Below are 27,826 nucleotides of genomic sequence, written 5' to 3' on the forward strand. Positions count from 1 at the left end.
CTTAACTTACGGTTTTGGAGTTGAAATCTGTTTGGCCTCTGGTAGGGGTTGTCCTTCTATGATTTCTCCCTAATAGATGGAGAAATAAATCATACAGTAAGACAAGAAGGTGGTGTGATTCAACAACCAGGCCTGCTCTTTGTAGAACAACTTGCTCTTGCAGGAACTAACCAGGGTCCCACAAGAGTTCCATGAATTCCTTCTATAGGTGGTGGCCTCAGTGACCTAACCACCTTCCATTAGGCTCCATCCCTTAAAGGTCCCAATACCTTTCTTCTTTTTTTTTAAATAAATTTTTATTGGTGCATTGTAGTCATACATCTTAATGGGATAAAAAAAAAAACTTGTGGAGATATACACACACACATCACCCAATCAGCCCCTGCCCAATCCCTAACCCTTCCCTCGCCCTCCCTCCTTCCCATGCTTGGTTTCCTGATTAACTTTGATATGTTTGTTTTTTTTATTTCCATATATGGTCAAGTTATTTTTGACAAGGTTTCCAAGAACATTTGGTGAAGGAAATAATCTTTTCACTAAATATTGTTGAAAAATAATAACTACATGAAAAAGAATAAAATTGGGCCTTTACCTAACACCATATGCAAATACTAACTCAAAATAGATAAAAGATCTAAATGTAAATCTTAAGACTATAAACTTTTAGAAGAAAACCAGGGTCATAAAACTTCACAACATTGAAATTGGCAGTGATTTCTTGGATATGATTCCAAAGGCACAGGCAACAAAAGAATAAACAAACAAACTTCATAAAAAATAGAAAAATATTGTACATCCAAAGACAATGTAAACAGAATTAAAAGTTAGTTATAGAAAGGGTTAAAGCCAGGCGTGGTGGCGCACGCTTGTAATCCCCGCGCTTGGGAGGCAGAGACAGGAGGATCGCGCCGGTTCGAAGCCAGCAGCGCTGGCTTAGGAGACCCTGTTTCAAAATATAAAATAATAGGTCTGGGAGTGTAGCCCGGAGGTAGATGGGCTTCCAGGAACCCCAGTACCACCAAAAAAAAAAAAAAAAAAGAAAGGGTTAAAATATTTCCAGATGCTATATCTGAAGGTATATTAATATTCCAAATATAAATCCTAAAAATTAGCAATATAAAGGTAAACAGTACAATTTAGAAATAGTTAAAAGACTAAAATAGATAATGAATCTCCAAAGATTTTTACATGACCAATAAACATATGAATATCACTCATTATCATAATATAACTAATCATTAAGGAAATACAAATAAAAACTATAGTGAAATACTACTTCACATTTGTTAAGATGGCTACTTAACATGAATTACCTTGCTCCAGCCCTTTACCTTGAGTTTGTTACTCTCTTTACTTGTAAAGTGTGTTTTTTGTAAGCAGCAAATGGATGGATTCTGGTTTTTAATCCATTTTGCCACTTTATGTCTTTTTATTGGGGAATTGAGGTCATTTACATTCAGTGTGATTATTGAGAGATATCTTTTAATTCCTAACATGTTAAGATTTTATTTCTGTTTGAAATACTGTTTATTTTTCTTTGCTTAGTTGTCTGATGGATGGAAAATCTTGTTTTCTGGTTCTGGTGTGTATTGCCTATTTCTTCTTTGTAGTTAATCTCTTTGAGTATTTTCTCTAATGCTGGTTTTGAAGACATAAATTCCTTCAGTTTCTGTTTGTCATGGAAGCTTATTTCCCCATCTAATTTGATAGATAGTTTTGCTGGGTAGGAAAGTTTTGGCTGGAAGTTGTTTTCTTCAGAGTTTGTAATATGTTACTCCAAGCCCTTCTGGCTTTCACAAATTGGTTTGGGAAGTCTGGAGTGATTCTAATTCATTTGCCTCTGAATGTCACTTGGCTTTTGTTTTTGTTGCTGTTAAGATACTCTGCTTGGCCAGGTGTGGTGGTGCACGCTTGTAATCCCCATGCATGGGAGGTGGAGACAGGAGGATTGCGCAGTTTTGAAGCCAGCGGCACTGGCTTAAGAGACCTTGTTTCCAAATTTAAAAAGTATAAAAAAATAGGTCTAGGAGTGTAGCCCGGAGGTAGAAGGGCTTCCAGGAACCCCAGTACCACCACCAAAAAAAAAAAAAAAAAAAAAAAAAAAAAAAAGATACTCTGCTTGGCTTCTACATTGGTCATTTTGACAATTATGTGGTGTGGGGAACTTTTTCTCTGATCCTGTCTAAAGGGAGTTCTATACATTTCCTGGACCTTTGTATCAATCTCTTGTTCTATGTTTGGAAAAATTTCTGCTATTATTTCTTTGAAGAGAATATTGATCCCTTTGGTTTCACCTTCTTTTCCCTCCTCTATTCTGATTATTCTTAGGTTAGCTCTCTTAAAATGGGCCCATATTTCTTCAATTTCAGATTCCTGGCTGTCTGATTTTTTTTCTAAGTTATAAATTATGCGTTCATTTTTGGAGTGATCATCTTCTAGGAGCGATATTCTATTCTCCATGTGGTCTAATCGATTGTTTATAGTTTGAATTGATGCCTTTACTTCAATGATTGCATCCTTTATTTCTTTTAGACTCTTTTGAAATTCTTTTTGAAAGTCCTATATTATTTCTACAGTTATATTCCTGATTTCATCTTCTGGAGATCTCTGAATTTCTGTGTTATCAGGTTCTGATGTTGTGGGGTTGTGGGTGTTCATTGCTCTATTGTTGTTCCTCTTTCCCATGATTTCAGAAGTTTGTGCCTTCTCTGGGTTCTTCTCCGGGTCACCACAGCTTCACTTAGGTTGTTCAAGATCTAGAGTTTGTGGTAATCTCATCCGCCGCTACTCCTTTACTTGGTTGTATCATAAAGTCTCAGACCCAGGGATTTAGTTGAGGCTGTGCGAGACCGTGGGGGTGCCAGAATGGGTGTTTTCCCATGGGGAACTGTGACTAGGGTGTGGTATCTTTGCCACCACTACTCCTTCACTGGATTGGACTGCAAAATTTCAGACCCAGGGAGATTATCCTAGCTGTGCAAGTCCCTGGGGTGCAGTGCTGGGATTTCTCCTGTAGGGGGCTGCAATTTCACTTACAGTTATTGTGTGCACTGATCTGGAGCCGTTGAGGGCATGGTGAACTCACTGCTGCTGCTGGCAATATGGTGCTGCTGCCACGCCCTCGGCCGTGAGGCTGGTGTATTTCTTTTCTGGTTTTGAGCTTCATTCTGAGTCCCTGGAAGGTGTGATGAGTTTGGCCACTGGGAGTTTTAGATGTTCTTTGTGCTGAAAGAACAGCTGAATTACACCTGAATGATCTGCAGCTGCTCACGTCAGCTCCTTGTTTACCTTTCCTCTCTGGAGCCTGGTGCTGTGAGGCATGATGGCGCCGGTGCGGCTCTGCAATGTGGGCTTGTTTCTTTTCTGGTCTCTGGTTGTTCTTCTAGTCTTCTTTTTCTCTGTCCCTTGTGTTTACATTTTTTATTTCTCTGCTGATAGTGTTTTCTGTCTATGAAAAGTGCTGCTTTTGTGGCAATAGAGATCGAGTGTTAGCAGGGCTCATAAATGCTGCTTTTCTCGGTCGCCATCTTCCTGGAAGTCCCCCACTACCTTCCAACATCACCACACTGGGACTAAATTTCCAGCACATGAGCCTTTGGGGGGACAAAGTAGGAGAGAAAAGTGGCTGGAGAAACAGGAGAGTAAATAAATATATGTCCTTTCCTCCATGAAAATTTGAGACCCACTGGACTTTGTCAAGGAAGGAAGAACCCAAAAAAGAGCCTGGAGATGGGTTTCTAGAAAGAGAAACTAGAGGTAGGGAGACCAGAGGGAGACTGCTGCTAGTTTGGGATGCTTTGTTAACAGGCAGGATTAGATAACTAATGCATGGTGTAAAATAGACATCAAAGTAGGTTTTTTAAATTTCTTCTTTTTTGGGGGGTGGTAAAGATACTCAGTTATTTTAGCACCATTTGTTAAAAAAGACTACTCATTTCCCAGCAAGTTGCTCTTGTACTCTTGCTGAAAATCATTTGGCTCCAGAGGCATAAATCTGTTCTGTTATATAGAACTAGATTCCTATGTTGACAGTAATTCCACACTGTCTTGATTGTAGTAGTTTATCATAGGCCATGAGGAAAGGTAGTATAAGCCTTCCAGTTTGGTTCTTCTTTTTCAAAACTGTTTTAGCTACTCAAGATCCTCTGCATTTCCACATGAATTTTATAGTCTGTCAGTTTCTAGAAAATGGGCTGCTGTGATTCTGACTGGAATTATATTGATAGAGTACCTTCACCTTCTGTGAGTGTCAGGCCAGGTCAGGGTCACACCGTGGTCTCACTGAAAGTACTAGGTCAGGCCCTGGGTGCCAGGAGCCACCCTTCTCCTCCTCGGCTGGAAGAAACTAGGTAAAAACTTCCATAATGTGTTTTGATAACAGTATAGTATAATCTTTGTGGAGTTCTCAACAAAATATTATTAGAAACATTCATTTGTGCCTCAGGGCCATAAAACTGATGTAATTTGAATGCAATAAAATATAAACAAATGGCAAACAGTTCTTCAGGGTTTTCTCTTAATTTTTCAACACATACTTTAGGGTTTTAACATAGGGCGTTTACAGCATTTGCCTTCCTGAATTAGGGGTGGAGAGGGTGGAGAAATAATTAGTAGGCAATTTTTTGGCCCTGGGACTTTTCTTGTAAATATTTTCTTTGGCAGCCATACTCTTGAGAACAGGAAGTTACTCTCTTGTTACCGATTTAAGACTTTTCTGAGCCAAATAATAGAAAGCTGGATTAGTTCTGAAATGAAAGGGCTGGGGGAAACAACTCTGGGCACTTGCTGGAGATTAATGACATCTTGCAAATATTTTAATTCTCCCCTTTCCTCTTAACTTGCCATCTTCTAAACAAAACACACTCAGACCAAAAACAACTTAACTGGTCACTTTGTAGCCCAACTCTAAAATAAATATCTTTATGGTACCCACAAAGTTATTTAAATATTTTGCGGGGGAAGGGCTGGTGGAAAGGAAATTAGGGCTGTCTCAAGATGACCTTTTCTGGTCACAAAAAATCCAGTGTGAAATCTAAAGTATAAAATGCAGTTATAAATGTTTCCAAGGTGATCATGAAGATTCAGAATTTTCTTTGACTTTTCTAAATGGCTTTCATTATAGATAACAGTGTTTGTTTAATCAAGATTTGTGAACAATGTTTGTATGTTGTTTGAAATGGTTGCAAACACTTCTTTAGGAATTGTTTGAAATGGCAAGATTATATACGTTGTCCAAGGTACTTATTAGTCTCACTTATAAAACAAAAAATACTGGATCCACCCAAAAAAGACTGAGTCCTTATTGAAAGATGGGCCTGATAAAGGAAAAAGTAAGTTAAAATTCATTTTTTTATGTTTTATCCTATAAAAACTTGTAACCTTGGAAAAGTTCATATCTGAAGGAACATTTATTTCATGAATTATCTGAGAACTATTTGTGAGGGTATTAAGAAAAGCCTTGTGCCAGGTGTGGTGGTGCCTGCTTATATTCCCAGTTTGTAATTTGGGAGGCTGAGACAGGAAGATCTCAGTTTGCAGACAGCCTCAGCTACTTATTTAGTGAAGCCCTTTGCAACTCCTTGAGACCTGGTTTCAAAATAAAGAATAAAAAATAGGTCTGGAGGTGTAGGTTGGAGGTAGAATGCCCCTCGGTTTGATCCCCAATACTGGAAAGAAAGGAAAGAAAGGAAGAAAGGAAGAAAGAAAGAAAGGAAGGAAGGAAGGAAGGAAGGAAGGAGAGAAGGAAGGAAGGAGGGAGGGAGGGAGGGAGGGAGGGAGGGAGGGAACAGGGAAATGAAAATCTTTGTAATCCCAGTATTTGGGAGGTTGAGACAGGAGGATCGCAGTTTATGGCCAGCCTCAGTTTAAATTTAGTGAGGTCCTTTGCAACCCAGTGAAACCGTTTCAAAATAAAGAATAAAAAATAGGGTTGGGGTTGTAGCTCAGAGGTAGAATGTCCCGGGTTCCATCCTCAGTACCTAAAAAGAGAGAGAGAGAGAGAGAGAGAGAGAGAGAGAGAGAGAGAGAGAGAGAGAGATATGCGCCTTATATTACTTTGATTTTTGGAGTAAAAAATCACTTTCCTATATAAATCTCATACTGGTAATTTAGAGGTTTCCACTGTATGAATTGTAAGCTCTCAGGAAAGAAAAAAATTGCCTAACCAGGTGTGGCGGCGCATGCTTGTAATCCTAGCATTTGGGAGGCTGAGACAGGAGGATCGCAGTTCACGAACAGCCTCAGCTACTTAGGCCATTTGCAACTCAGTGAGACTCTGTTTCAAAATAAAGAATAAAAAAATAGGGTTGGGGTTGTAGCTCAGAGGTAGAATACCCCTGGGTTCCATCCCCAGTACAGAAAAAAAAAAGCCTAAATTTTTCATTTGCACTCATTTCACATGTCTGAACTCAGATAACCTGGAACCCATTAAGTTTGCATGAAGGAGCCGGGCATGGTGGTGCATGCTTGTAATCCCAGCACTTGGGAGGCTGAGACAGGAGGATTGCACAGGTTCAAAGCCAGCCTTAGTTACTTAGGTTCTCAGCAACTTAGTAAGACCCTGTTTCCAAATAAAATATACAATAGGTCTGGGAGTATAGCCTGGAGGTAGAAAGCCCTTGGGTTCCACCCCCAGCACCATAAACAAACAAACAAACAAACAAATAAATAAATAAATAAAATTTGCATGAAGGTAGGAAAGGGAAAACAATGGGGTTAATGGTGGTGGGGACCAGGATGCCCCCTGGGTCCATAAGCACACGCACATAGTACGTCGTTCAGATTCACCGTTCTGAAAACACTGTGTGGCTATACAAAGTTATTTAAAGACTGAATGTTTATAGCAGCACAACTCACAAAAACCAAATTATGGAACCAACCTAAGAGTCTATCAACAGATAAGTGAATAAAGAAAATGTGGTATATACACACAATGGAATTTTACTCAGCCACAAAAAATGTCAAAATTATGTTAGTTTCAGGAAAATGGATGGAACTAGAGAATATTCTCCTTAGTGACATCAGCCAGTCTCAGAAAGTCAGGGGTGGGATGTTTTCTCTCATGTGTAGAAGCCAGGGAGAAAATGGGAGAAATCCGGGACTTTAGATAAATGAGGAGAATGACCAGTGGACTAGTGGAAGGAGATTGGGGCGGGGAAGGAGGGAGGAGGAAGGGAACAGTTCAAATACGAGCATCAGGACCATTCCCACTGCCGTGCAGGGCACACCAAGTGCTGTGTGCAGGTCTGCCTGCAGCGCTGTTTTATTTTTTTGGTGGTACTGGGGTTCCTGGAAGCCCTTCTACCTCTGGGCTACACTCCCAGACCTATTTTATACTTTTTTAAATTTGGAAACAGGATCTCTTAAGCCAGCACTCGCTTCGAACCTGCGCGATCCTCCTGTCTCCACCTCCCAAGCGTGGGGATTACAAGCGTGCGCCACCACGCCCGGCTGAACCTATGATATTTAATGATTATACGCTAATAAAATGATAAAATAAAATAAAATATTGAATGTCGTGGAAGACTCACAATTTGCATTCCTTGTCTTACATTATCTGATCTTCTTCTTTTGTGTGTTATCAAGAAACTATTCCTTCAAACTACCTTTTTCTTTAGTTGGCTAGAAGTGCTGGCCTACCATATCACTTATTATAGCTTGCTTGTCTTCTGCTATTTTGACAAATTCAAGGTATTTTTTTAACCTTATATGCAATCTTGCATACTCAGAGCTGTCATCCCCTAGATATAAAAAGTTAATTTAAGCCCAAGAATTCTAGGTGATGGAAAACATTATCCAGCCCCACAAGATACAGACAACCACGGGAAGGGTGAAGGTTGATAAACCTGAAACTCTTCGGACATTGGATGAGTATTTACTTAAAAGGAGCTATCTGCTTCCTGGTTTTACTGCATACCCAATATTTCTTCTCAACATTTATGAGCTTAAATAGATACAGATGTTGCCAAAGAATGTATCATAACATTAATCATCTTAGAATCATGTGAAATAAGTGTTAAAAGTTCCCTCTGAGTGCTGGTTGAACACCGTGCTTTGTGCTGGAGGTAACTGAGGCCTTAGAGAAGCCTTCACTAACACAGCCAATGCTACAGGAAGGCCGGGCCTAAAAGCACAGGGGCTGGCAGTTTTCGTTTCATCCTCTTGTCTGGATTACCTTTTTTTTTTTTAATCCCGGATACCAGGCTTGATTGGTCTGTCTTCCAAGATTGGGGGAAGAAAAAGAGAATTTTATCTTTTCCCGAGTAATCAAACAGTGGTTCACAAGCAGCGTCCCTTACTCCTCTGCCCCTGGTTGACACTGTTCAGAGCTGACTTCTTGGGGCTGGGGTGTGGCTCAGGGTGGAGCACTGGCCTAGCATGCCCAGGGTAAAGGGTTCAGTCTGGAGCCCTACAAAACACCAAGTTCAGAGCTGAATTCTTCTTCATGCAAGACAGAAAACAAAGGTGACCAGACACTTGATTCGGGCCAGGTCTGGCGAAAGCACAAGGGTAGTGAGCTTTTTTCTATTGTTTTCTGGTTTTTGGTTTTGTTTTTGCAGGTCTGGGGATGGAACCCAGGGGCATTTGACCTCTGAGCAGCACCCCATGGCCTATTTTTTATTCTTTATTTTGAAACAGGGTCTCACTAAGTAGCTGAGGCTGTCTGCGAACCGATATCTTCCGGTCCCAGCCTCCCGAATTCTGGCCTGCAAAAGATCACAAGGGTCTTTATTTCACAGCCTCTGATAGACGGCAGACTCCAAGAGCGAGCGCTGCGCTGTGTGGACAGGAGCCGAGACTGCTGGTCCTTTACCTCCACTCCCTCCCAGGGAGACATGGGAGTCACCCGGTCGTGGCTACACAGGACCTCACTTACTACTTTTTATTCTATCATAAATGTCTGTACAAATCTTTCCCAGGCACAAGAAAGTATAAACATAGTTTATCATATCATGTTTTATTCATTAAATAATTGTGAAGCTAGGCGTGGTGGCGCATATGTGTAATCCCAGTACTTGAGAGGCTGAGACAGAAGAATTGCAGGTTCATGGCTAACCTAAGCAATTTAGCAAGACCTCAGCAATTTAGTGAAATTCTATTTCAAAAATAAAAAATAAAATTGGGCGGGGATAGCTCAGAGGTAGAATACTTCTAGGTTTAATCCCCAGCATCACACACAAATAATTTTGTAGCCAGATTTATGATACATAATGTACTAGATATTTTATGAAAAAATCTAAAGAGGCCCTTTAAATTCAGAATGCTCTGCCCTCCCAGCAGGGTTTTGAAGCCGTTCTAAGCAAGTTTTGGTGTCAGCGGCACCTGCTTCCCTTTTTGCCAGCCCGTGTGTCTGCGGACTCCGAAGATGAACTCCTCTGCGCTTTTCCTACTCTCTTAAATGCACGCTCAGCCAATCTCTGTTTTTTTCTTTTTCAGATTGCTCAAAATTATCTCCATTTTTCTCCCCTTCCCTCCTATTAAATTCCTTTTTTTAAAGTGTAGGTTAGACCACACTCCTTCTGAAAGTGCCTATCGTCTCAAAGAAATTCTTTGCTAACCAAATGATTTTTTTTTGGTACTGCAAATTGAACCCAGGGGCATTCTCCCTCTGAGCTATGTACCCCATGCCCTATTTTGTTCTTTATTTGGAAACAGGGTCTCACTAAGTTGCTGAGGCTGGTCATAAACCTGTGATCCTTGTGTCTCAGTCTCCCAAGTACTGGAGTTACAAATGTGAGCCACCACACCAGGCTGCTGTTTCTCTCCCTTTCTCTCCCCCCACCCGTTCTTTCAGTAATGGGGATTGAACTAGGGCATTCTACTTCTGAGCTACAACCCCAGCCCTATTTTTTATTCATTATTTTTAAACAGAGTCTCACTAAATTGTGGAGGGCCTCACTAAGTAGCTGAGGCTGGCCTGGCACCTGCAATCCTTCTGTCTCAGCCTCCCAAGTACTGGGATTACAAACGTGCGCCACCACGCACGGCTTCAAATGATCTTTTTACTGGTGAAATTTCAGCCACTGTGTCAGAGAGAAGTAAAGTAAGTAAAGGGAAGGGGAAAGTAGTTTAAACTTTTTTAAGACTTTATATCCTAAACAGAAGAAGGGTATAAGCTACATAGTCTCTACCAAAAAATCAGTACATGAGTTCGTTCAAGAACTTTTTAAATTTCTGGTTTTATGAGTTTATTCATGTTAAAAAATATACAAATATTTACTACTTGGTCATAATTAATCACACATTTAATCAAGAATCATTACCTTTGCTAATTAAAAAGTAAAACTACGCCGGGTGTGGCGCACACTTGTAATCCCCGCGCTTGGGAGGCAGAGACAGGAGGGTTGTACAGGTTCAAAGCCAGCCTTGCTGGCTTAAGAGACCCTGTTTAAAAAAAAAAAAAAAAAATATATATATATATATATATATATGTATATATATGTATGTCTGGGAGTGTAGCTCGGAGGTAGAAGGGTTTCCAGGAATCCCAGTACCACCACCACAAAAAAAAAAAAAAAAAAAAAATTTAAAACTCCACAAAATTTCAGAGAACTAAACGGTTGGCAATGTTTTTTTCCTCTAAGTTGTCTTTTCCCATACTGATAACACACAGTGGTAGCTGGGTGCAGTGGTGCACACCTATAATCCCAGGGACTCAGTAGGCTAAGGCAGAAGGATCACAAGTTCAAGGCCAGTCTGGGCAACTTAGCAAGATCGTGTCTCAAAAAATAAAAAAAGGGCTGGGGTGAGGTACAGTGTTTGAGCACCTGGGTCATCCCTCAGGACTGCGGGAAAATATAAACAACCCATAATGGCAGCCTGACGATGGGAGACGTGTCAGGAGACAACATCTGACCAAGTGAAGGTCTGAACGAGAAAAAGAGCTTTTCCTCCAACTTGAATCGTATTTGGCCGAGATTTTCCCACAGTGTCTTTGTACCCCCCCACCCCACCCCCCCACGAAGCCCGGCAACTACCCCCTTGATTAATCCCATCACCCTTGGTCCTAGTTTTTCCAAGCAGCTGAGCAAACAAAGATGCAGGCAGCCAGTCCCCCTTCCTCACTGGGCCCTCTGGGATGGGCCTCTCTTCATCCTGTCCATAAACTAAGGGCCTGAGCGGGCTTGGAGAAATCAGCAAGGATCTTTTGTCAGGATTAATTTTAATAGGCCCAGTCTGTCACCTGGGAACCAGAGCCCTGGCAAATGGCTTTCAGTGACTATTTGCTGATAAAAAAGGGAGATATGAGCTGAAAATTTAGTTCCTCATTTCAAACAGTTTGGATAATTAATGCAAGAATTTCCTTTCAGCCTGGAGTGCCTGTACTTTACAACCTAAAGCCTTGGGGAGCTGAGGGAAACCTTTTGCTGCCCTGGGATCGTGGTGATGTTTTATGGAAGGACAGGATTCGAGAGCTGCAAGGGGAATGAACTTCTTTGTGAATTCCTAAGGACTTAGGGAGCTTTATGCTTCTGGTTTCTATGCAGAGAAGACGTGCTCCTCTTACGGCTCATTGGCATTTCGATCTCCCTCTCTACCAGTTGCCTTCTCTTCCATTGTTTTAATTCTGTTTTTCCCAGACCCTAATTCCGATTCTCTAACTGGCCACACTGCTGTCAAGGGCCATACTGTGAGTACAGGAAAAGTGACCCCAGGACTCGGCAGGTCCCAGCCCTTCTCTCTCCCCTAAGCCCGGAGAGAACACTCTGGGGGACTGATTTAAGGTGAAGTTTGATGAAATGCTACACAAATGTCAGCTGCTATTATTGAGTGATGTGTTAGGTGTGCTGTTGCTAATTAGTTTTCTCATTAGCTATGGCTGGCAGTTTTTTATTTGTTCATTTGTTTGTATTGGGGATTAATCCCAGGGGCAGTCCACCTCCAAGCTACATCACCAGTCCTATTTTATTTTATTTATTTCATTTTTTTATTTCAAAACAGGGTCTCGCTAAGTTGCTAAGGGCCTTGCTGGGTTGCCGAGCTGTCTTTGAACCTGAAATCCTCCTGTCTCAGCCTCCCAAGTGCCAAGATTACAGCCATGTGCTACCATATTCAGATATTTGGGTTTGTTTCAAAGTACAGGATGTTCTGTTTCCTAATGGATGCTGTAGAAAAAAAAAAAGAAAAGAAAGAATAAAAAATGGAATTTGTTCTGTACTTGTTTATGACTTTAGTCCCATTTCTTCTCTTTCTACTCATTTTCCCTCAACCTCCTGGATCATATCACTGGTTCACAGAGAAAACGTTCTTCAAATTTCTTGAAAAACATAATTGGCACTATAAAAAAATGTTTGCAGCAGGTACTGTAATTTTTTTTTAAATGTCCAAGCCAGAACTTGTGGCCAAGAAGACTGGGGGCTAGAATTCAAAAGACAAAAACTGGCAATAAAGACGTGGAACAGTTAGAACTCTCAGACATCGCCTGCAGAGTGAAGAATGGTGCAGATGCTCTGTAAGGGATTTGGCAGTTTCTTACAAAGTTAAGTTAAACATTCATTTAACATATGCCCTAATAATCCCACTCCCAAGAGAAATGAAAGTTTATGTTCACACAAAAACCTGTATATCAATGTTTATTGTGACTTGATTCATGATAACAGAAAACAACGTAAATGTCCTTTTAAGTGTTAAATGCATAAACAAACTCATGCAATGGAATATTACTTAGCAATAAAAAGGAACAGAGTACTGATGTATGCAACAGCATAGGTGACTCTGGAAGCCGTTTTGCCAGGCATGGACAAAGCCAGACTCACAAAGCTACTCTATGACTATACTTATTGACAGTCTGGAAGGGGAAAAATTCTAGGGACAGAAGACACATTAACAATTACCAGGGCCGGGGGTCGGGTGCCGAAGCTGACTACATTTTGGGCAGATGACGGAACTGCTCTGTGTCTTGACTGAGGTGGTCATGGTTGCGGTGAAATATGTTCAGTGTGTGAGGGGAGAAGTAATCCCCCCAACACAACCACACAAACAAAAACCGCAGGTTCTTGTCCTAAGCTAAGAATAAATATGCATAGCTTGGACAGGTGCTGAAGATTTAAAGAAGTTTATTAAAAAGATAGAAATACAGAAGATAGTTATAGCCCTATGCCACGGAAGAATGGCACAGGGGGGCAATTCGAATGAATATACCAAAGAACTCCAGCTTACTGAGTGTTTTTATCCTGATCAAGTCTGAGGCAGGTCCTTTGATCTGTAGATATGCTGCCCTATCTCTAGCCCAGTCTTTCTGCTGTCTGCAGCAGATTTGGGGCGACCCTGTCTTCCTGACACAGACCTCTCCACCTTTGTTCTGTCCCCAAGATGTGTGAAATTGCTTCTTCTGGCCCTGGGGTTTCCTCCCGTCCCTTAGGCCAACTGTCTCTCCTTAGAAATGTAAAGAAACCTCTTCCCTGGCTCTGGCTTTCTTCCTTCTCTTTAGAAATGTAAATTACAAGTCCCTCCTTCCTGACAGTCCTGGCTTTTTCTAGTACAAATGATATATTTTCAAAATTGGAAATCTTTCCCAATACTGTTACATTAATACATTTTAAAACCTCTTTCCAATACTAGTACAGTCATCTTAGGACTGCATGTAAGTTCTGCATTTGTCAGAACTTAGATCATAAATCTAAAAAGAGTGAATTCCACTACCTGTAAATTACATCTCAATAAATCTGAAAAAGAGCAAATAATATATGGTATTATTTTGCATGCCACTCATTTTAAAAGAAATGGTATTCGTCTGACACTTCAACTTGCTTTTTTCCCTTAGCCTTAACCTTTGGGGATTCAACCTTATCAATGTCCTTATCAATATATCTATTTCCTTCATATTAACTGATGTGGTTTTCCACTTTCACTACTGCAGAACAGTTCAGTCTGACTCACATCTTCTTCAGCACCTCCCAGAGGATCCCCGAGGCTGTGGGTAGAGCCTGGTCGGGACAAGGTGGGCACCTCTTCTGGTTTGCTAGGTTTGGCCGGATTCTCTTCCAGTGGTTTTGCCAATTCAATCTCCCATTGGGAACACACATTTCCCATTTCTCAAATCAGAAAGATATCTATCTATCTATCTATCTATCTATCTATATAAATTTTTTTTTTTTTTTTGCGGGCCTGGGGATGGAACCCAGGGGCATTCGACCTCTCAGCTACACCTCTTGCCCTATTTTTTATTCTTTATTTTGAAACTGGGTCTCACTCAGTTGCAGAGGGCCTCACTAAGTAGCTGAGGCTGTCCGCAAACCACAATCCTCCTGTCTCAACCTCCAAGTACCAGGATTTACAAGTGTATACCACCACACCCAGCGTGTAGCTGAATTTAAATGCCTTTTACTATGGAGATTATAATGTATATCTTAAAAAAAAAAAACTCCCAACATGTGATCATTAAAATATTTTTCTGTAAGCTTCCTCCACCCCCAATTCTTAATAGTAGTTTGCTAATCCACTTAGAATTAATTCCTACATGTTTTTGAAGTATGAAACTATCTTTCCCATATAGACAACCAATCTCCCTAGCATTATTTATAAAAGTTCACCGTTCCTCACTTGCCTTAAATCTCAATTCTGACAAATATCAAGTTTCCATATAAGCGTTGGTTTCTTTTTGGTGTTACCTATTCCGTTCCATTAGTCAGTTTGTTGTGAAGATTATGTGACATGAATAAAAGGTCATCACAAAGCCCAGCACACAGTGCGGGGAGCGGAAGCTGGCTCTGCCCTCCCCAGCCAGCTCTCTGCCCTAGGACCTGGTCATTGCCAAGTCTTGGCTTTCCTAATGGGCCATGTTGCTGCCCTCCCTGGTTGGCATTCATACCCACGGTGGCCTCACCTGGTCGGGATCCTGGCTCTCCTCTCCTTCCAGTTCTCCTGTTGTGCCACCCCGTGCCCTACCCCAGTCATAATTCCGATGCCTCCTGCCATTCGGTCCGCTGTCACTAGGGGCGAACCTGGGCACCAGGACCACGCTTCTGCGTGTCCCTCAGCTTGCTCCCACAATCCCCGTGTGGGGCACAGCCATCTCTGGGCCAAGAGGCCAGTGAGCATGTCATTACACACTTACACACTTTCAGTCTGTGCTACACTAACAATGGTGTTTCCTACACCAATAAGCCAAGTGAAGGAAGCAAAATTAATGTTTTAAAAAGCCATGTGTAGCAGTTTAGAGGGGACAAGCAGCCCAGGCTGCAGGTGGGGACCACTTAGAAGCTAGTGTGACCATAGTGCTCTCAAGGGCTTGGGGAGCGAAGGCGACGAGGGGCATGGGGAGACGCTGGGCGTGGACAGGGCACAGCGCACAGAGGAGGGCAAGGTTTGGAAGGTGCATGAGTTTCTTAGTTGTTTGGCTTCTGGCTTGGGAAGCTTGGCGGATGATGATATTTAAAAAGTGTGAATTTTAAAAAGAGCAGGTTGTGAGAGGAAAATATAAATTCAGGGTTGAACAAGGAAGACCAGAGAAACAGTTGAAAAATCCAGGTGGAGAGGCCCTCACCCTGACTCTAATTCTAGCCCCAGAGCAAAACCCCAAAAGATTCTTGTGCGTAAAAGCCTAGTGAGATTTGTACCTTGGAATTTATAGTAGGAGAGAGTTGTAGGAAGGAGGACATGCTCAGTGAGGCCAGATGCACGAGAAAGAGAAAGACTAGAATGTATTCCTTGAATCTGACCACAAGTAGGTGATGTGTGGCCCTGGCAAGAAGAAATGGTCAGAGAGCACAGAGAGTTCTTTAGAAAAGTTAGCTAGAGGGAAACTTTTAGCAGCTTTGTCGGGAGTCTAAATGGCATGCTATACACTGGGTGTATTTAAAGTGTACAGTGTGCTGCCTGTGGTGGCACATATCTGTAATTGCAGGTTCGAGGCCAGCCTTGACAATTTAGTTAGAGCTGGTTTAAAAATAAAAAGGGCTAGCAGGGTGTGGTAGCGCACCTTTGCAATCTCAGCATTAGGGAGGCTGAGACTGGAGGATTGTGGTTTGTGGACAGCCTCAGCTACATAGTGAGGCCCTTCGCAACTCAGTGAGACCCTGTTTCAAAATAAAGAAAAAAAAAATAAGGCTGGAGGTGTAGCTCGGTGGCACAATGCCACCCCCAGTACCACACACACTAAATAAATAATTAAAGGCCGCGCGTGGTGGCGCACGCTTGTAATCCCTGCGTTTGGGAGGCTGAGACAGGAGGATCGCACAGGTTCAAAGCCAGCCTCAGCTACTTAGTGAGGCTCTCAGCAATTTAGTGAGATATCCTGTTCCCAAATAAAGTATAAAATAGGTCTGAGAGTATAGCCGGGAGGTAGAAAAGCCTCTGGGTTCCACCCCCAGTACCACCAAAATAGATAAATAAATAAATAAATAAAAGGGCTGGGAATATAGCTTTCAGGTATAATGCTTCTAAGCTCAATTTCTAGTACCAAAAATAAAAAAAGTGTGATAAGTGTCAACTCATCAAATGAATACACCGATATAACCATCTCCATAGTAGGGCAATGAAGACACCCATCACTCCCACATCTTTCTTCCAATATTCATAGAATCATATATACTCTTTTTCAGTTTTTTTCTCAGTATAAGTGAAATTCATTGCAGTTGTTACATGTACCATGACAGTCAACTGTCTGGATATACCACAGTTTCTTTCTCCATTCACCCTTTTAGGCAGGTTTGGTTATTTCCAGTGTGGGGCTATTTAAAATAATGCTACTATGAATATTTATATGCATGCCTTTGTATGAGAACATGCTTCCATTTCTCTTGGGTAGATACCTGGCAGAGGAATGGCCGGGTCATATGATAGGTTTTAAGAAACTGACGGACTACTCCCCAGAGTGGCTGTACTATTTTGCATTCTCCTTAGCAGTACAGAAGAGTTTCAGTCGCTCTTTATCTTTTCTAACACTGGGTCTGGTTAGTCGTCTTAATTCAGACATTCTGGTAGGTAAGTAGTAGCATTTTAATGTGTAATTTTTTAAATGTAAATCGTGTTTTAATGTGAAATTTTCTCATGGCTAGAAACAGTAATATTTTTCAGGTGCTTGTGTTTCATCTATACATGTTCTCTGGTGAAATGTCTATCTGAATATTTGATAAACTAGTCTTTTTTAACACACCATCACTTCTGCCATATTATGTTTATTAGAAGTCATTCAGTAAGTTCAGCCCACTTTCAATCAGAGGATTATACTGGAGTGGGACCATTGCGGATCATCCTAAACTCTAGATAGCTTCTCATTTTTCTCAGAATAAAATCCCAATTCTATATCCTGGTCTACAAATCCTTGTAAGCTCTAGCCCTAACCTTCCACATTCGCCTTATTGTTATTTGAACACACAGATCTCCTTTTTTAGGACCTTAATATCTTTCTCTTCCCTCTACTTGAGATATTTTCCCATCAGACTGTCCCATGGTTGATTGCTTCTTGTCATTCACATCCCTGCTTGTAAATTATCTTTTCAGAAAATCAATCTTCAATCATATAATTAATCAAATACATAGCACCCTGTATAAACTGTGTAGTACTTAGAACTATCTGATAGTTTTTCTTTTCATTTATTTATTTATATATTTATTGGGTGGTAGTGGGGTTCCTGGAAACCCTTCTACTTCCGGGCTACACTCCCAGACCTACTTTATATATTTTTAAAATTTGGATACAGGGTCTCTTAAGCCAGCATGGCTGGCTTGGAACCTGCGTGATCCTCCTGTCTCCGCCTCCCAAGCAAGGGGATTACAAGCGTGCGCCACCACACCCGGCTTATCTGATAGTTTTTCAATGTGGCAGGAATTTGTCTCATTTATTAATACATCTCCAAAGACTGGAATAATGTGTTTTGCATATTGTTTTAGTTAGCATTCTCGCTGACGTAATCCAAAACAAGTGACCACCCCAACTTAGAGGAAGAAAGATTTATCTGCTCACAGTTCTGGAGATTCCAGGGGTTCAGTCCCTGTCAGGCTGGTTAGATCAGCAGAGCTCAGGACATGGTGGCGGGAGGAAGTGAGAGGGAGCGAGCAAGGCCTCTGCTCTCACTTCATGAAGGCTGCAAGCAAGAGAGAGCCAGGAAGGAGATGCAAGGACAGTAGCTCTGTCCCCAGGGCCACAGCCCCAGGGACCCACCTTCTTCATCCACACCCCACCTGCCTAGGTTACCACCCAGGAAATCAACGGTGAGATTACAACCCTCAAGATTTAAACAACTCGGAACATCAACGCATTCATTCTTTCAGGGGACCTTCTATATCTAAACCATAACATGTATGATGGGCACTCAGTAATATTTACTGAATGAACAAGTCAATATAATCTCCAAAAGGCGAGATGGACCAGAGCAGAGCTGGAGGGGTAGCCTAGTAAGGCATTCCCGTTACAACTGGTGTTTAGTAAACTGCCCCAAAACTGCATGTGTAAGATAAGAACCACTTTATAAGCCCTGTTCTGTATGTCAGGAATTCAGGATAGACACAGGGAGGGTGTCTTCACTCCATCACGTCTATGGCCTCAGCTTGGAAGTCTTGAAGACTGGAAGTAACTCAACAGTTGGAGGCTGATGACTGATGTTTTCTGTTAAACTTGAGCTGTCAGCCCAAACACCTACACACACTTAGGCTTCTTCCTGGTTGCTGGCTGAGTTCCAAGCATATATACCCCCCTAAGAAAATCTGGCAGAAATCACATAACTTTTCATCATCTGGACTGGACAAAAGTCACTTTTGCTCTAGTCATGAGTATGCCTAGATTCAAGGGTATGGAAGACCAATCTGATTTCTTGGTAGGAGAACTGTTAAATTCACATAGTAAGAAGAATCTGTAGGGTGGTGTATTATTCTCTGTTCTGTGACTCTAACAAAATGCCTGTGGCTGTATGCTAATGTGCAAGAAAAGAAGTTTATTTACCCAATAGTTCTGGGGGCTCAAGGGCATGGTACCTGCATCAGCTGGGCATGCCAGTATGTCCCACTTAGATTTTTTTCCAAAATGAGCAGAGGGGCCAGAACCCCAAACACTTGCTCAAATTCATTTTTATAACAAATGGCTCTTTGTTATGCAACTGAAATTATTTAATAGAAATCAGCCGCTTGTGGTTTTCAGGCTCTATTTCAAGGATTTGCCTGGTTCAGCTGTAAATAAAGCGAACCCATGGCTCCACCTCAAACTGTTACAATGTTCTCCAACGTCCCACTTTACCACTTCAAGAAGTCACCACGCCACAGCCCGGGGGCTTGGAGCCCGGCCCCGCACTCTCTGCTACGTCATTCGGGCTAATTCATCCTTCAGGGTCCAGCTTCAATTTCATTTCCTAGGTGCCCGGTCCAATTTCACCATGTTTTATTCATTTAATTATTTATTATTTTTACAGTACTGGGGCTGGAATCCAGGGGCATTCTATCTCCAAGCTACACCTCCAGCCCTTATTTTATTTTTATTTTGAAACAGGTCTCACTAAGTTGCAGAGGACCTAAATTGTTGAGGGTGGCCTCGAATGTGCAATCATTCCGCCTCAGCCTCCCCAGTTCCATCAGCTGATGAACGTCTCCACCTCGGGGGTCCGTCGGCCCAGCAGAGCCGCCGCGCTCCCGGCTCACTAGTAAACGCGCCCGGGGAGGGGGCGCCCAGAGCCGCGGAAGGACACGCGCGCCGCGAAGGCCCGCCCCGACGCGCGCCGCGCTGACGTCACTTCCGCCCCTGCGCGCTCCCGCGGGCGGCCCCTCGCCGCTGCGCCTGTCTGTTTCCGGCGTTTCAATAAAGCTCGATTCGGCTCGAAGAAGACCCGTCCTTCCGGGAAAATGGCGACTCCCGCCCGCGCCCCGGAGTCGCCGGCCGCCGACCCCGCGCCAGCCGCGCCGCCCGCCGACGAAGCCGCCTGCCCGCCGCCTCGCCAGCCCCAGCCGCCGCACAATGTCCTCGCCGGGCCGCGGCTTCGCGCCCCGAGCTCCCGAGGACTCGGCGCCGCGGACTTCGGCGGAGCTGCGGGAGATGTTGAAGCGCCAGGAGAGACTTTTGCGCAACGAGTAAGCGGCTCGCGCGTCGCCCTCACGGCCTCCGCAGGGCCCGCTCGCCGAGCCCCGCGCCCCCCAGGCCGAGCCCCGCGCCCCCCAGGCCGAGCCCCCAGGCCCGAGTCCCGCGCCCCCCAGGCCCGCTCCCCGCGACCCCGGGCCCCTTGCCGGCCAGGGCGAGGGGCGCTGCTGTTCTGCCGGCGGGCAGGGGAGCGATCTGTCGATGTGTTTTCAAAGGGCAGCTTTAAAAAAAATGAAAATGTTAGTAGGGCCTTCGAAGGAATCAGTCAGAAAATCCCAGCAGGATTCAGAGAGATTTCCTACAAGGGGATTGTAAGAAAACGAGTTAGGAAGATAGCTGTGCAGGACTGGGAAAACTTCATCGAGCATGGAGTCATTTTAGTTACGTAGTCGAGAGAACCACTCCGAAAAATAGGGCTGTGGTGGGAGAGGATTCGAGATGGATTTTACTTAGGATGCAGAGTTGGAAGATGGAGCATAAAATTAAATGATTAAAAGTCTGCGAATAATTAAAAACCGAATAATTAAAAGCTGGAGGAAGTGGCCACAAGGTTCGAGAGAGGAAAGGCCGAGGAAATGCAGGAATCTCCGTTGCAGACAGGTGTGCTATGCAGTTGGACTGCGGAATCAGTGTAATGTTAAAGAATAGGGAGCCCAACGCTTACCTTCCTCTCAATTTATTATGACTCAAGAAGAAAGAGAACCAAAAAAGAAATTTGTTGTTTGGCAAAAGGGACAAATATTTATTTGGGGTGGGGGCTTCCTACTAGAGACAGACATTGTGAGAATGTTTTGAGTGTATAGCAGAGAATTAACTTTTTGGTCTCATGACCCCTTGGCATTAAGAATTGCCATGCATCTCAGAAATCTTTTGTTTTATGTGTGTTATGTTTACCCACATTTATTAATTTGTCCAAAACTACTGAGAAGACGTTAGAGTACAGAATACATGATCACAGGGTCTGTTCACCCCTCATGGCTTTTGGGAGACTCCAGTGTACTCATGAGAGAAATGACAACACCTTAATATCAAAATAGTTTTGACCTTATAGGTCTACTCTACCACCCCCTTTATCTTACAGATCAAGCTTTAAAAACTGCTGGTTTGGGGAATGACTTAAATGATTATTTTACAGGTTGAATAGCCATTATTTTAAATGCATAGGGCCAGCCAGAACTGTTTTGATCTTCAGATTTTTTTCTCAGGATTTGAATATTTGTATGGACATAATGAGATTATCTTGGGGGTAGGATCCAGGTTTGGTGTGCCTGTTCATGTGTGTGTTGGGGAGTACTGGAGTTTGAAACCAGGGACATTCAACCTCAGATATACCCCCAACCCTATTTTATTCTGTATTTTGAAACAGGATCTCACCAAGTTGTGGATGGCCTCACTAAGTTGTTGAGGCTGGCCTCAAACCTGTAGTCCTCCTGTCTCAGCCTCCCAAGTACTGGGATTACAAGAGTGTAACACTGTGCCCAGCTTCAGTGTATTTTCATTTTGACTGCAACCCATCACGTGATCAGGTGTGGAATTTCCTACTGGTGGTACCATATTGGTTCTCAAAAAGTTGCAGATTTGGGAGTATTTTAGATTTTGGATTTTCAGATTAGCAATAGTCAACCACCTTGTTTGGCTCAATTTGGATCTTTAAAATGCTTTTTGCGGAAATTCTAAGAGGAAACAGATGAGCCATATATTTGTTTTTCCCTCCTTGCTTAGATATTTTTTGGTTATTTGCATAATTGTCTTGTTTCATTCTAGTTTGGGGCCAGTTAGAAATCAGATTTTTTTGTTTGTTTTTTGCAGTTCTGGGGATGAACCCAGAGGTATTCCACTTCCATACTAACCCCCCCCCCCCCCCGGTCCTATTTTTTATTCTCTGTTTTGAAGCAGAATCTCACTAAATTTCAGAGGACCTTACTGAGTATCTGAGGCTGGCCACAATCCTCTGTCTCAGCCTCCCAAGTACTGGGGTTACAAGTGTGTACCACCACACCCAGCTAGAAATCAGAATAGTGTGTGTGTGTGTGTGTGTGTGTGTGTGTGTGTGTTTTACTGAAGGTAGAACTCAGGGGCCCTCTACCACCAGGCTGTGTCCTCTGTTTTATTTTTTATATAGGAGCTCGCTGAGTTGCTGAGAGCCTTATGCTGCTGAGGCCGTCTTTGAACCTGTGATCCTCTTAGCCTCCCATGTACTGGGATTATACCACACCCTGCTTTATATTTTGCCTTTTAAGTAACGTATCTCAAGTTTAAAAATGTGGCTATAATATGTTTTTTTTTCCATTTGACAGAAAATTCATTTGCAAATTGCCCGACAAAGGTAAAAAGATTTTCGACGCTGTTGCCAAGCTGAAGGCTGCCATTGCAGAAGATGAAGAGGTTAGAGGAAAAAGTGAACTGTTTCGTCCTGCTAGTTTAGATTGTACGCTAAGACAAAAAGCAACTTCAGGAGTTGGTGTGGACATAGAAAAGGCTCAGAATTCTGACCAGATACTTGATACTTTATCACTAGTTCCTAGCTGTTCCTTTGTAGATAACATCAAGTCATCTAAAACAACCTCAGAAAAACAGGAACCTGTACATCATACTCATCCAGGTGAAGCAGAGACTCCAGAGGCCGAGAACACAGTTAACGGGGGCCTGGTTCCCCACAGCAGTGCCAGGGCTTCGTCCTCAGCCAGAGCTAGAGAGCGTCTTCCTCAGCGTTGCACTTCGAGCCAAGCGGAAGAGATTGCCAGCGCTGTTGACAGCTCGTTCATTGACAAGTTACAAAGGATCACAATTGCAGACCAAGGTGAACATCGCTCAGAGGAAAACAAAGGTGCTGAGAACTTGACAGGCCTTCGCATTGGGACTCCTAAGAAGCCTCATTACATGGAAGTGTTGGAAATGCGAGCCCAAAACCCAGTGCCCCAGCCTCATAAGTTTAAAACCAATGTGTAAGTGTCATTGGAAACAGGCCTATCCTGGGAGCATAATAGGCGTGAAACTAAAAGTCAGGTGAATGCTTTAAGTTCAGTGGGTTTTGTGTGAACACTTGTGTAGGTAGGAGTAAACAGTGAGACCAGCCTGGCTTGAGTGGAGGATTTCTGTTCGTTTTGAAGCCAAATAATTGAGCTGGGCGTGGTGGCGCACGCTTGTAATCCCAGCACTGGGGAGGCTGAGACAGGAGGATCACAGTTTCTTGGCCAGCCTCAGCTACTTAGTGAGGCCCTTTGCAACTCAGTGAGACCCTGTTTCAAAATAAAGCATAAAAAATAAGGCTGGCGCTGGGCGTGGTGGCGCACGCTTGTAATCCCCGCGCTTGAGAGGTGGAGACAGGAGGATCGCGCAGGTTCAAAGCCAGCTGTGCTGGCTTAAGAGACCCTGCTTCCAAATAAAAAAAGTATAAAAGTAGGTCTGGGAGTGTAGCCCGGAAGTAGAAGGGCTTCCAGGAACCCCAGTACCACCAAAAAAAAAAAAAAAAAATAGGGCCGGGGGTGTCGCTCGGAGGTAGAATGCCCCTGGGTTCCATTCCTAGGACCGCCAAAAAAAAAAAAGAAAAGGCTTTAAATAGCAGATGGGAGTATTAATTTAAAGCACCGTTCTCTAATGTACAGCACCTTTGACTAAAAGGAAAGCAGTTGAGGAGCCGATGGTATTTATGTTTGGCCAAAAGTGTTGCACATTCACTATGCTTCTCAAAGAGTTTGGGATGGAGATGGGATCTAAGATTTATACATGTGGAAAAAAATTAATCTGTGGAATAATAGTTTCCAAGGTGAAAGAGTTTTAAAAGCTGATATTAGAATTGGGCAGGATGGGCAAAAGCCCAGAGTTTTGTTCCTAAGAACTACAGAAGAATAAAAGCTCCTTAGAAAAGGTTTTATTGCTCTTAGAAAACACAGCATTTAAATTGGGGATAGTGAGTGGTACCTGCCTATATTTATAAGGATGTGACATTAGATAAAATTCAAGCCACTTCTATGCTGCCTTTTTTCAAAAAACTGAAAACCTCTTAAGTGAAAAATACCCAAAATATATTTTTGTTATTGTTGGTACAAGACTTTAAAGCTTAGCCCTACCTGCCATTCATTATTATTATTTTAACCTCAAAACATTTTTATTTTTGCATAGGAAGCCAGGATTATACTACATTAATATTAGGAATGAAGTGTAACCTTTGATCTTGTAATCTCTCATCTTGTATGTGGTGAGGTATCTTCCTTCACTTTGAGGACATTTTAGAAAACCAGAAGCATCTAATCAACCAGTACAAAGAAAAAAAAGTCCATCCAGTCTTGTACTCGGGTCATTTGGTGGGAGTTAGAGGAAAGTAAGGGAATAGCAACGAGAGCTGCCAGGAATTAGGGAAGTCAGCCAGGTGCACTGGCATGAGCTTGTAACCCAGGACGTGGGAGGCATAGATGAGAGGATCACAGGTTCAGGGCCAGCCTCAGCAGCTTAGATCCTGTTTCAAAATTAAAAGGGCTGAGAGTGTAGTTCCAAGGTAGAATGCCTGTCTTCAATCCCCAGTACCATTCCCCCAAAATAAAGAATTAGGGAAGTTTAAGAGGAAAAGTACCTTCTGTGTAGTCAGGAAGGCTGATCTGTGGTCTAGGCCATAGGCAGAGGCATTGGTGGACAGTGGGACAAGTCATATTCTTTGGCCTTTTTGCTCTTCCCTTGGGTTCTCTATGTTCTGGTTTCTTAGACCACCTGGACCTGTAGCCAAGTCTCCCACAACGCCAGTGTGCGTGGCCACTTGGGTGTTCACAGTCGGTCAGGTTCATAATGTGAAAAGCGGAGGTCTTGTTTCCTGGCAAACTTAGTTTCCTCCTTACCCCCAAGTTAGTAGTATCACTGCCTTGTTTCCCCCACCATGCCTTCTCCAGGATCTGCTGGCCATGATAGCCTGTGTGGTGTATCTCCTCAACCTCTATCTCTAATAGGTTTTTCTTGGTCCTATCTTCCATTTTCCTCTTGGGTTACAATTATGGACTGTTTCTGACTCTGGTCTTAACTGCCACCCCTTCCTCTCCACTGCTGCCCAAGTGAAATGTGTAAAGTCCAAAGCTGAGCCATTAGGTAGTCTGGACCTCGGCCTGGGCTCAGCCTCCGGCCCGGCTCCCTGCCTTCCCTGCTCTCACGTGGGTGCCCTTCCCTTGCTCGCACAGTGAGCGCTTGCTCCAGGACTGTTGGGCGTTCACTTTGAAGCCCTTCTGACCTCTGACCGCCTCCCTTTCTCCTGTAACTGGTCTCGTCTTAGCCTAGTAACTCAAGTACTGTATGCCCAGAACTGTTTACGTGGGTATTTCCTCTGCTGGACAGTATTCCCCTTTGTAAATATTCTTTGACTGAATAAATAAAAGAATATCTTTAGTTCAAGTGTAAAGTGTGAAGAGAGGAGGAAACGGCAAAGGGCCTGTGCATGTATACACACACCCTGTTAGAACGGTGGATGTAGGTAAACTGCTTACCGTCACCTTTGGACAAGAATTGACTGCTAGGGCTGAAGGCATTTAAGTGTGCAACTGTTTTGGTTGTGTCTATAAAAAGAAAAGTGTGATCATGGCATGCCTGTTCTCCTTCAGGTTACCATCCCAACACGGTGACTCACCTGGCCGTCGTCAGAAAGGGGGGGCTGCGGTTTCCTCGGCAGAGCTCCGGCGCAGGGATAAGCAGCATCTTGATGACATCACGGCCGCACGGCTCCTGCCGCTCCACCATCTGCCCGCACAGCTGCTGTCCATAGAAGACTCCTTGGCGCTTCAGAAACAGCAGAAACAGAACTATGAGGTGTGTAGATAGATGCCTGCGGGATGCTGCCCACATAGGTCAGAATACACTCCAGGTAGTTCAAGGAGGAGCACATCTACTAGAGGGGCTGAGTGTGAGAGAAATGGTAGTGGAGGCCCCGTAGCTGTCAGATGTGTACCACTAGTTTTTAGATTTAGTTACCAAAACTTCAGGAATGAGCTGGAGATGGTCACAGCCACTTGCAATCTCAAGAGTGTAGTCTCCCAGGAACTTTGGGGCGACTCCTGAAAAACGTCACATCTGAAGCCCGTGCTTCTTGCTAGTCACATCAGCAGAGCAGGAGCATGGACTGTCTACCTTGTAAACCCCTTGCACAGCCTTTCCATGGTGGAGTCGAACCCAGAATCCTGCTGAGAGAACCAGGAAGTGTAGCTTTCAGGGGCACATGGGTTGGGAGGGTGGTGTTGTGTCTCAGCAGAAGAGAGAAGACCTGCCTTTGGCATCGTAATCAACTGTGTGTTGTGTGTGTGTGTGTGTGTGTGTGTGTGTGTGTGTGTGTGTGTGTGCACATTCCCCAAGGATCCATATGCTTGGCATGGAATTTTAAACATGCATCCTGAGAGTTTGCATGTAGATTGATAGTATGGGAGGAAATAAAATGTGGGGACCATAGCGGGAATTGAAAGGTTAGATATTCTATATAATAATTTGAAGCGTCAAGAAAAGAGCATCCTATTCCACTTCTTGGGTACCGCTTAGCTAGGCTCCATTCAGGTAGGCAGCCTGTCATCTGCCCAGCGCTTCATGCAAGAGACACGTGGCTTGCAGTGGCACCTTCAGCACTCGTGTTCTCACCATTTCCTTCCATTCTGTACGTTCACCTGGCTGCTGATGAAGTGTTCATTTTGTCTTTGGGAATGCCCGTCTTAAGGCATTTTTAGGTTGAATTAAACCCTTTAGCTTGGATTGGTTTTCTTGGCAGATATCCCTAATATCCCTGGCCTGAGGGTAAGAACCTAAGTTCAGCAAGTCTGAGAGAGAAAGGGAGCACTGAATCAGGGATGAGGCTGTCCCTGCTGTCAGGGGTCAAGATTTGGGTGTGTGAGCACACAGCCAGGTTGAAATTAACACAGCATTATCGATTTTTGACATTTGGTAAATCAGATTGTTTCCTGTGTGAGAGTGTATATGCATGTACATGTGCCATGTACTTAATGTGTCCACGTGTGTAACTGTTGGAGTGCTGGACTAATTACTCAATTATTGTGAAGAGGTAGGCATCTCAGTGCATTGTTAATTATGATTGGAAGTCAGTAACTACAGCTCTAGCAAGCTTGGATCTCTCACAAGATTTCCTCGCTGGATCTGTAACAGGAAACGGTACCAGAGGAAATACTTAGGCTATCTTCTGCCTCTTTATTCCAGCTTTTGCTAATAACTTCCTATTGAAAAATTATAAGGAAAAGATGTGAATGTTTAACTTTTTGCTTTGCTCTTTGTTTTAAAGGAGATGCAAGCAAAGCTCGCAGCACAAAAACTAGCTGAAAGGCTGAATATTAAAATGCAGAGTTATAATCCAGAAGGGCAGCCTTCAGGAAAATACCGAGAAGTAAGGGATGAAGATGACGACCAGTCCTCTGATGAATTCTGAAGATGAGCGTCGGGAGGAGCTCCTAAATCGTGGACTGTTGAGATGCCATTTTCCACACCAGACTTTGTAACAAGTATCAAGATCAGGGTCAGACATTGTTGAGGGAAAAAGTTTTATAAAGTTACACAAAGGTAGCTACCAAAAAGCCCAGTTTCTTTCAGAAGATGATCTTTGTGTGCTTGAAAAATGTAACATTTGAATATTGTGTTTAACCACGTTGTATTAAAGTTTTGCAGTGTGTTGTGCATTGGTGTGATATTTTAGTATGTAGTAGAATACATATTTTTTCCTCTAAGCCAAATGTAATTAGGTGAGTTCTTTTTTCGTTACTCTTACCTCTACCAAGTAGTGTTTACTTTGTCTTTCACTGAAATACTTAGTTGTCTCAGGCACCTAAAGTGAGTTAGGAAGACATAGCTCCCTTCCTC

At 43.1% G+C, this 27,826-nt stretch overlaps 1 protein-coding gene across 2 annotated transcripts; it reads left to right on the forward strand.

Moving 5' to 3' along the window:
• Positions 1-19,882: 19,882 nt before the first annotated feature.
• On the forward strand, positions 19,883-27,398 carry POLR2M (RNA polymerase II subunit M; the record flags this gene model as incomplete). Of its 2 annotated transcripts, none has more annotated exons than XM_080690951.1 (4): positions 19,883-19,995; positions 22,300-22,947; positions 25,582-25,786; positions 27,255-27,398. In XM_080690951.1, 4 exons carry the CDS (start codon positions 19,883-19,885, stop codon positions 27,396-27,398), a joined length of 1,110 nt encoding a protein of 369 aa, XP_080547077.1. The 2 variants fall into 2 exon arrangements, with proteins under 2 accessions (XP_080547077.1, XP_080547078.1); XM_080690952.1 differs by having other exon boundaries at positions 22,759-22,947.
• Between the last annotated feature and the right edge of the window lie 428 nt (positions 27,399-27,826).

The sequence above is a fragment of the Muscardinus avellanarius genome, assembly GCF_963383645.1.
Source record: "Muscardinus avellanarius genome assembly, chromosome: 3".
Taxonomy (NCBI): Eukaryota; Metazoa; Chordata; class Mammalia; order Rodentia; family Gliridae; genus Muscardinus; species Muscardinus avellanarius.